This window comes from Micropterus dolomieu, linkage group LG18 (genome assembly GCF_021292245.1).
Source record: "Micropterus dolomieu isolate WLL.071019.BEF.003 ecotype Adirondacks linkage group LG18, ASM2129224v1, whole genome shotgun sequence".
Taxonomy (NCBI): Eukaryota; Metazoa; Chordata; class Actinopteri; order Centrarchiformes; family Centrarchidae; genus Micropterus; species Micropterus dolomieu.
Window position 1 is genome coordinate 25,478,684 of NC_060167.1, and position 10,985 is coordinate 25,489,668.

The window sequence follows — 10,985 nt, forward strand, 5'->3', positions numbered from 1 at the left end:
ATTAGCTTATCAGAAAGAGAGGTTTTTAAACACTGGCAAAGTATTTAAAAGTGAATTCAGCTTATGAGTTGAGTGTCCATGGCTTCATCCACAGTGGTGGGAAATGATCTTGCTTGATAAAATTCAGAGGAAATATGGACAAATGAGTGATTGAGGACAGAGAGAGACATGAATCATTCTCAGGGGAAAAACTTGTAATCAAGGTGAGAGAACGTGGCCTCCACACTGGTCCTGTTCTGTCTATGAAGAAGTTGCCAGAGTGTTGGTCTGTATATTTTTCCCACTCCAACTGGGGAAGATGGTAAGTTTGTCCAAAAACTGCAGTCCTGATTGAAAATCAAATACAAAGCAGATGAAAGCACTACCCATACTGCATCTTTGTGAACACTGCCCATACTTCCGATGTGCAGGCCATGAGATCACGTGACTTTATGCATCTTGTTTATGAGTCTCATTTGCATCTATATAAGTTTGTTTGTGTGCATCTGTCCTGCAGCTGAGTCCTGCTGTTTCACTGATACCAACCTGGTGTTTTCCACTATTGTTTTATTCTCTCCCTCCAACAGAAAGCATGTGAGCATCTGTCTTCATCCAGTTTCCTTTCTGTGCCTCCATCCTCTCCAGAGTGTCAAAGCTTCACGGGCTTATAGTTTTTTACCCACACATCATTTCAGCCTGTAAATACTGAGGAAAAACATCAGGGATATACAGTAGTGGTGGGTAAAACCCACTTAACTTTGACACTTTTGGGAGCCCAGTGGTCTAAATACCTATGTTTCGTCTAAATGATGAAAGCATGTGGACATTTGAGCGTAATTTCCAGTCCATTAAGTTATTTTAAGTATCTTTGACAATGACTATTGCCTATAATGCACCAGTCATAGTCACCAGTCAGTTTGATATTTCTCCTCCTCTGGACTCAGTGTTTCCACTCCCATAAAGGGCGAGCTTTCAGTCACACATGTGACTTACAATATGAAGATAAGGGGGTAACAATTTGAACTAACTCCCTGACTGTCACCATGTCCAAACTGGGATCATTTCCGAGAAAAATAGAAATTTGCCTGTATTGGGCCGCCTACATCATGTCCAAATAAAGGACATACCCACAGTATCCTGATGGAGTGACTGTGCACAATACTTAAAATGGCTCAGTTTCAGCAGGAAATAACACTAGCCTATGTGGGACTAAATTTGTTTATTTTCCCGACCTTTGACACATGCCTGACATTGAGCAAACTGTTAATCCGCGTTTTGGGAACCTGCTTGTGACTCATTCAGTATCCTGGGTCCATAGGCTATTGTCCCACCGCCAGGCGGACTGCTGGGACCACTTTCTTCTCGGTATCGCCGTCTCGGGACTGTATGGAGACTAAGTTCGGCAGCTTGGTGTCCTGGACCGGATCCGAAAATAATTCATATCAACAGAAACTACGTCTGTCTCTGCGGGGAAATAAAAGATGCGAAACTGGTGTCGGGGTGTCTCAGTCGGTGCCCACAAACTCAAGCAAGGAACTCCCTCGCCGTGTTCGAGCTGTTTCTCCGCTGAGCGCACACTCGTCCAGTGTCAGTGAACATGCCTGCGGGTCTGCCTCACACTAAAGCCCTCTACATCGGGATGGAGGTGGTGATCGCCCTGTCGTCGGTCATAGGTAACGTGATGGTGGTCCTGGCTGTGCGTATTAACCGGTCTCTGAGAGACACCACGTTTTGTTTCATCGTCTCCCTGGCCTTGGCTGACATTGCGGTCGGGGCTCTTGTCATCCCCCTCGCCATAACCATCAGCATCGGACTCCAGACTCACTTTTACAGCTGCCTTCTGGTCGCCTGCACAGTGCTTGTCCTCACGCAAAGTTCAATCCTGGCGCTGCTGGCCATCGCCATCGACCGCTATCTGCGAGTCAAAATACCCATGAGGTAGGCACAAAGGTGAATTCTTCTGAGTTTTCAATATCTTGTCTCGTTTACAGAAGCCTTTGTGTCTGGTCCCCTGCTCGGACCAAGGACACCCACCACAGCGGTTACAGTTACAGTGCCCTGTAGGATTTTCATTTCAGATCCAAACATAAATGCCGGTAACGTGTAGTGTAAAGGTGATCCTAATCGTTTTAATTTGTTAACAGTAACCCGAGCGTGGGGATACATTGATCTGCTCTGACATCTCCATTACATCTCTACTGGAAATTTGAGTGTGTCAGTGATATAGTCAGTTACTTTTAAGGCTATGACGTCGAAATTGAAATTATATTTAGGCATTCATTATTTATTCAGTAATTTATTTTTCAACCACTTAACACACTTCACTTAATTTTAAATAGGCAAAGCTGTAAACTGGAACAAAGTAATACCATGGCCAGAAAGGGTTGAAAAGAGTTAAAATCTTATATTAGTCTTTTCATAATAAATAAATAACACAAGCATGACTCTGCTAGTCCTGCAAACTTACAGATGTTCTGACAGACTGTAGGCCTATGTTGCATTTCTGTTGCATGCTAACAGACACCTTCAACTTGTGAATCATCACTCTGGTCTTACCTCACCCATAATTTTACTGAAAATTTAAGTTTCCACTTTAAGTTCGCTCATTTAACAATAAGCCTAGTCAATCCTTGCAGAGAATGCATGATTGGTCAATAGGCTCATGGTGGCTGGTTGATGGATTGCATAAATTCTTAAGCTGGCAGCCACACACACACACGAAGAAACATGCGCATAGACACCTCACTCTGTCACACAGAAGACATTAACACAGGTTGCAGTGACACTACACAGGAACAGTAAAAATATATTATGTAGTATTTCTCTATATTATTGGCTTTACTGTTATTTATCAGCATGCTCAGCCCTTTTCATCACACAGTGGTGAAATATGGGATTGCTGTGGTGACAGTATAAGGAAATGAACAGTAAATATCTCACTGACAAAACAACATCATGTGTCATGTAAAAATCTTGTATTATACTGATTATTTAAATATTTTAAAACTTAAATCATATTCTGCATCAGGTCATGCACTATATCTCCTCAGGATTGGCATTAACAGCAGAAAAAGTGGTCAGGTGCTTCCCCACGAAATAAACAAAAACAAAAAAGAAGCACATATTATGGAGTCAAACATCTGAGATTAAATTAATTTTAGCCAGATACTCTCATGTGGACATGGTCAGATTTCAAACACCAGTGAATATTATTTTATTGTCTAATAGTAAGTGTTTTTGTGAGCCAGAAATGGAGACCCCCCTCCCTAAACACCCCCTCCCCTGGGACTCCAGAGGGAAACATGCACTGATTGCTTTTTATAGCAGAGGTGGTTTGGAAGCACACTGTCATGATAAGGGTGGTGTGTCTGAGATTTGAAAATGTCCCAAGTATTGCTTGTGTGCTTAGCTGAAGGATAAGATGTGCAGGTGGGAGAAGAGAATGGAAATCCCCCAGGTAAGTATGGAGGACAGTCGAATCAAGTAAGCTGTCTGTCTGCTAAAAATTTTTGGCAGATGGACAGCTGATCTGCATGCAGACAGTCAGGCGAGCTAGAAGACCCACTCCATACAGGATCTCTTTAAACATCCTTTCAGTATTTAGTCATCCGTCTTGTGTCTGCCTCACCCCCTTGCTGTACTCCTGAGAGTGAAAGGCATCTGAGAGAAAGCAAAAGAGAGAAGAAGAGAAAAATGTGACAGTTTGGCTCTAGCACATTTTCACAGTTTCTGTGCATGCAATAGCGAGGTTAGCAAGGGAGCAGACATGATGAAAAAATGTGCTTCACATGTGCAAGAGAGTGTGAGAGTAAGAATGAGCCACTGAGATTGTTTACCCACCCCATTCGTCTTATTGAGTCAGCGCTCACTCTGTAGAAATGAAGGTGGAAGTAGACAATTACAGACCACCACACGAAACATTCATGTCGGTTCGACAATGACTAATTCATTGACCTGTCCCATAGCTGATCGTTGTGTGGGAGAGACAGGAAGAGTGACATAGCATTAACATACCAAAGTATTGCAGACACGCAACAACTCCCACAGTTGTCCTCTTCCAAAGAACTGATATGTATTAACTTGTGTCTATGCGATGCTTGATTTGTTTCTAAGAACAAGGATGGAGTTTCCAGAAAAGGGAGATCAAACAGAAATAGAAATATAAATTATTAGAGGATAAAATAACCATAACAGTTGCTAATCAAGTTCAGTCCAATACGAAAACCTCACAAACTACAGCCTTAAAGCAAGATTATATAACTTTTGAAAGAAGAAATAACCCATTATTCTTTTTACATATTAAGAGTAGCATGGTCAAAAAACCCTGCACCTGTTCATCAACGTTACGTAGTCACCTTAAGGAACAATACAATCCCAAAAAAGAGTTAACATTATTAGCTTCAGAAGGGGAGTATTTCTTGTAAATTGTTTGCAACGATTTAGATGTTGCATTGGACTGATTTAAAAACAAGATGTTCTTGTTATTTTGCATATTATTTAAGGTGTCACAGTGTAACCATTTTTCAGAGATAATATATAAATGACATACAGCACAGTCAAAGCACTTGATTTAATGTAATATGATATTAATTTTGCAAAATAGTATAATGGAAAACAAAACAAGGCAGTGGAAATCAGACAGTCATCCTGTGTGAGATTTTTTTTCTCAACACTTTATCTTCTCCCATGTTGTCATAGCTACAAGCGGGTGGTGACCCCTCGGCGAGCTGGCATGGCCGTGTTATTGTGTTGGCTGGTATCCATCATAGTGGGCCTCATGCCCATGATGGGCTGGAATAACCTGCAGCGACTCCGCGACAATGGCTCCCTGATCACGGATGACCTCTTGGTGAAGTGCGAGTTTGAGACAGTCATCAGCATGGACTACATGGTCTACTTCAACTTCTTTGGCTGGGTGCTGCCCCCTCTACTCCTCATGCTGGCCATCTATGTCGAGATTTTCTACATGATCCACAAGCAGCTAAACAAGAAGGTGAGGAATTCCTTTTCTTGTGTAACTAGTCACTTTGTTTGACATAAAGCAATCAAAAGGCAATCATTTTGCCATTAAATATACATAATATACTTGGGGTAGGCAATTTATTTCAAATAAAAATAAATCTTTACACTTCCATAGCAATCAATAAATCAAATACTCGGCAAAAAATCCAGAATCTGTGGACTGCAGGTAATAAGCACGGCCTGGCCTACCTGCCCGTGCACTCACTGCGCATGGAAATGTGTTTTGGGGGAGTAGATTTGGGGGGAGGCCTGAAGGGAGGGGATGGAATTTTTTTACAGTTGTATACTCTCAAAATCTAGCTGTCTCTAACTAGTTTCTTCTACGTTACCTACCCTAGCTTTAAAATGAACTGATTAGACTAAAGCTACATTTTTATGCTGATGATCTTCTCCTTTATCTCTCCATAGGTGACAGCTAGCCACACCGACCCCAGCCGTTACTTTGGCAAAGAGCTTAAGCTAGCTAAGTCGCTTGCCCTTGTTCTTTTCCTCTTCGCGGTCAGCTGGCTCCCTCTTCACATCCTCAACTGCATCACACTCTTTTGCCCTGCCTACGATAAGCCAGAGTACCTCATATACATTGCCATCATCCTCACCCACGGCAACTCGGCCGCCAACCCCATCGTTTACGCTTTCCGCATCAAGAAGTTCCGCACAGCGTTCCGGAAAATCTGGAAACTGTACGTGCTTTGTCAGGATCCAGTCGGTCGGCTTCCTCAAAGAGGGAGCCAGAGAGGACAGAGTCATGAGAGGAGGCTGAGGCAGAATGATGACGACGATGATGATGTGTGACCTTTGGCAACTAATTGGTTTGCTGTGTAACTGTTAAGTTTCACTCCACTGGTTAATGGAATGGAAAAGACTCTGGCTTTATTTTCATCCTCGTGCGATTACTGGTCCGTCTAATTGCATTGAAGGATGTCAGAGGGATGAAAGAGATGAGGGAACTCCATTCTGGACTGATTTCCTCCATCTAGTGCACTCTAAGAGGACAGGATGACAAATCAGCATGGGGACGGGATAAACATCCTAAATCAGACTTTGATTTAAATAAGACTGAGTATTTATTCCTCCCCTAGCTGACAAAATGATGACATGTCACACGGGGATAAGGGGCTTCTCATCAGTTTCAACACCTACCTGTTGAACTTGAATCATTAAGTGTATATCTGGAGCACATCCAGTACAATAGCAGTGTATGTTGTATTGTTTTTTTGACCTGAACTAAAACTCATAGCCCTTTTCATGTGAATGATTTCAAATAGGTAAGCATTGTATTATGTGCTACATTTACATGCTTAGTTCTGTGGCCTTATGGACAGAAAATGTAATGAAGGGGAACTAAAGCATTGTGTTAATAGTGTAAATCTGGTAAACCAGTAGTGGGTAAGCCGGACGTTTTGTGCTTTGACATGGACCAGGATACAGGATATACTGTATGCTGGCTGCATTGGGTGAAAGAAAATGTAAAATTGACTCACTTGGAATTATAACCCAGGATCTCTGGTGTGATGAACCTCTGGTTTACCAACTGTGCTAATGTCATTAGACGCGTGGCCTTTACAGATGTGTGGTGCAATCCAGCGCATGTGAGATTGTGAGGCAAATTTCTTTTTTTACGTTTCCATTTGACTGACAGAACAATTAATAGAATAGAAGAGTGACCAATAGTTCAAGCAGAAAATAGCAGGAGACAAATTACTTAATGCTCCTCATTAATATGTATCTGTTAACATGGACAATAGTAAAAACCATAGCCACCTATAGTAACTATATAATTGTAGCTATGCCTGTTTTTTTATTTTGCAGGACTGTGAATCTAAATAATGTTGGAGCTTAATTTGATCTGGGTGATAATTGTTTTCCTTCGAAATTTTCTGGCATTTTAGCCTTTATTAGACAGTGACAGTGGAAGAGAGAGGTTGGGAGAGATGGGTTGACATGCAGTAAAGGACCAGGGTTGCAATTGCACCCTGGTCACTGCGGTAAGGACTCAGCCTAAGTACATGGTACGCACTCTACCAGCTGAGGTACTCTGGTGATAATCATTTTAATCCTATCACCAGGCCCTTTCCACTGCTCGCAGGTGTTTTCAGTTACCTTTTCACATTCTTTCACCTGATTCTTTGTGGCGAAGGTAATGTAGTATCATCACATTCTCCCTGTCATTATTTTGTTACAGGGCTGACTTATACTGATTGGTGTTGCCCTTTAAAATGAGAGAGATTTTACATGATACATGTTGAAATGGGACTGCTGACACTTCTAATATGTACTGTATGTAACTAATATATATATATATGTTAATGGAAGATACTGTATAAAATTTACCTCTTGAGCAAACAGCTCTTTATCTCTGACATGTCCTCTTACAGCTGTTGATTGAGTGAGAAGACTGGGAAATCACTCCTCCAAGCTTTTTATTAGATTTTTTTTTAATGGCATCGATAAATGGAGACAGAAGAGTAAGCAAAAATTAAAAGAATATGGTAAGCCCTTCATAATGCTGCATGCGCATTAGCTGGTGGAGGCATCAAAACCCACTCTACACTACGCTATTCAACAGAAATAGCATCTTGCTTTCTCCAAGTGATTCTCTGTATCAAGGCTAAACCCATCAGTGGTGGGTGGCCATTTTTTTGTGTGCACATATTAACCTTCTGGCACTCAGCAGAGAGTGTGCTTGCGTGTGAATAAGCACAGGAGGTTATGAGGGTATAGGAGTCCAGGGGCGAGGTGGGGCACGGTGGAGGGATTGTTCTGTTTACAAGGGAACCAGAAGGTGAGAGTGCAGCTGAGGAATTCATCAAGAGTTTACATCTCGAGACATCAAGGCTGCCCTGATGCTTTCCTATCCAATAAACAGGCCTGTCAGTGTTAATATGACCATGGTGATCTCTGTCCTAACTTGTTGTGGCACTGTGTGTTACAACAAATACAGTACACACACAGACACACACATTTTTATCAGACAAATGTGCTAACTGTATTTCCTGCTTGTGATAAAGTGTCCATGTGATTCTTTTCTTACTTTGTGCTTATGTGAAATGTTTTTAAAGCAGTTATAGAATTGTACAATTTTATAAGATATTTTGGCATATTTAAGAAAAATCTGACAATCCATTAGAAAAATGGTGCAAAGTTTGTGTGTTGTTTTCGGCTCATTCATGTCTAACACAGTGTCTTTTTTGATACTAGCACAGGGGGCGCCAAAGTCTAACATTTTTAGTTCTGACATAGTGGCTTTAAGTTTTGTTTACCTTTACTGAGGAAGTGTGATAAATGAAACATGATTTGTGCAATATTCTCAGATGTACATTAACAATATCAAAAGGCAATCTAATGCATAGATATTGTACATGTAGACACTGTAATAGTCCTGGAGGCTCAGAGCAGTAATATGGTGAGCTGTTTTGTGATTCTGTAATAATGAAGGAATAAGTGAATAAATAGGTCAAATGAGAGAGTCAAAACACAGAAAGTGGACTCTTAATCTTGGCTGAATGTGTACATTGTGTCAATGCAGATGGCGTTAACTTCTGTGCTGTTGGAAAATACACTTACATATATCATTGAGGTGTGTTAGTACTTATTCTAAATGAAGAATACCACCTTGGTTGTTGTACATTTAAAATGGAAATACAGACTGGTATGGGTATGCACAGTGTCTGTTGGAAATGTCCACCCTATTAAATGGGGAAAATGGATTCCACTTCCTTCTGGTGTCAAAGATCATTTTCCTTCTTCACCCTGTAAAGCCTTCAGCTGTGGATCTGCCTCCCAGATGGATTCCCCTGTGTGTCTCACAGAGTTAGTGTGGAGTTGATGCAGACAGGCCAACAGCAGCACAGGGAGAGGTGTCACTGTGCAAACAACTCCACTTCGGGAGTGGTCATTAATATCAGCTACAGCTAGACCAAGAATGCAATGGCTGTGTATCACTTTAAATCAAATGCAGAGCAAGCTAATCAGATGAAGTGTTCTGTGAAGACGGTATAAGGTGTGTGCTGTGTAAAAACTGTAAGAGAGATTTTTCTCACACCTTTGACTTTGCACCTTCCTTGCAGAGGTGAACATCTACAGTCAGATGCCTTTACAGCCCAGTGTGCACTGCAGGATCCGTGCTCATGACAGAGAAAAACAGAAAACAAAAACTCTTGCAAGCACCATATAAAATTTAGTCTGGGGCCTGTCTGGGTCTTTTTGTCCCTTACAATCACAAACTGCCCTCTCCGTCATGCACATGATATTGCCATCAAAGACTGTTTATAAAAATTGCTATGGCTGGTTTTAAAATATGGGTGGTATGTGCGTTCGACATGACGGCGGCTGACTCTCGCCGACTTGATCCAGGTTACTGCAGGAGCGGGGAATAAAAACGGCGCCGTCAAGTCGGACACATTCTACCTGCCTGAGCTTACTGTGAGAAAAATGCCGCGAGACCAGGCAAAAGTGTGGTACCAACATGGTGCAGCCGGGGGAAAGCAACTGCAGCCGCCTTGCTCCCGCGAGGTTTTAATGTAATGCGACATGGTGACGTCGGCGAATGTCGGACACAATTTCTAACCAGCATGCCTTATTGTAAGTCCAGCGTGCATCACGTTAAGTCATCGCTGCGCAGCGCCGCATGAAGTCAAACGCACATTTTCACACTGGCATCTAGTGATTGAAAGTGGTCAGTCTGCTGGTTACTGCAAATAGTAAATATGCAAATAGTGAAACAACATATGTGTCACAAATCTCCACAGCTAAATTCACTAACTCTCTCTCTGCCTGACCCAGCTCCTCACCTGCAGCTCATTATCTGTGCACTTACTGTATACCAGCCCCTATGCACTGTTTTTTTTTGCTAGATTGCTTGTAGTATTAGCCTAGCATTCCAGCGGCCCCTGGTTAGTTTTGATTCTGTTACATTCATGTCTTGACCTTTATGCAGTCTATGGTCTTGACACTGCTTCGCCTGTTTCCTCTTGTCTTTCAAAGCACGAAAGGCAAACAAATTCAAAATCGATAGGCAGAAGAACGTCTCGAAATTAAGCAAAACAGACACAAATTAATCAAAACTAGACAGGAACAACGACAGGAGCGAGGTGATGATCAGGAAGGAGAAGGAACTGGAATCTGAAATGACAGGAGCGAACTACATCAAAATAACAGACCAACTAAAGTAAAGTTAATGAGCTGGGGATGTTTGTGACAATATGAGGCAGCAGAGGGCAATGGAAAGTTTATATCTGAAACCAAGATAACATTTTCCTTTGGATGTTGGAGATTCACAGACAAAACAGTACTACTAGATGTAAAAGAAAAAAATGCAAAAACTTATTTGTGTGACTAATTTATGAAGACAATGAAGAAGAGAGTAAATAGTCCCTGTGTCATTTAACCTGTCATCTAAACATTTTTCTACCAATGTTAGAAAATGATCCTCTTATAGTTTTGGAAAACATTTATACATACCTATACATATTATATATCCTGTTAAACTTAATTTAAAAGCCTAGTCTCAGTTAGACTCCTGCCCCTCTTACTGGCCTGGTGTGGCTACATGTTTTGACAAAGAAACGCAATTAGACACCTGCTCTGTTGTGATAAAATTTATTTGAATGTCTAAAACCTCTTAAAGCCCACTGGGTCACCTGCTTAAGCTAGTTCTAAGCTACTTAGATTGCACATACAAATAAAAATAAATGTTTAAGTGTCAATATGGACATGCTACTCATCGTTAGACTGGTTAGAGTCTCCACAATTTAATCGGTCAGTAATTTTATGGAAACAAAGACTTACTTGCATGGTAAATAAGAGAGATGAAGAAAGCCTAATTTTTAGATAAGTAATATTCATACTGGCCTGTCTCTTATTGAAGCCTGTCCAAAATATAGGCAGGGTGGGTTTCATTGATTGAAGCAAATAAAAGCCTGGGGTATTAATATAAGTGTTTTATAGTACATAGTAGTATATACAGTACATGGTAAAAGAACAAC

The 10,985-nt window shown here is 41.3% G+C and overlaps 1 protein-coding gene across 1 annotated transcript; it reads left to right on the top strand.

Moving 5' to 3' along the window:
* The first annotated feature begins 1,019 nt into the window (after positions 1-1,019).
* Positions 1,020-8,511, top strand: LOC123987290 (adenosine receptor A1-like). Its single transcript, XM_046076038.1, has 3 exons — positions 1,020-1,917; positions 4,678-4,972; positions 5,410-8,511. The coding sequence occupies exons 1-3, from the start codon at positions 1,577-1,579 to the stop codon at positions 5,791-5,793; spliced, it is 1,020 nt and encodes a 339-aa protein (XP_045931994.1). The 5' UTR covers positions 1,020-1,576; the 3' UTR covers positions 5,794-8,511.
* The last annotated feature ends 2,474 nt before the right edge of the window (positions 8,512-10,985 follow it).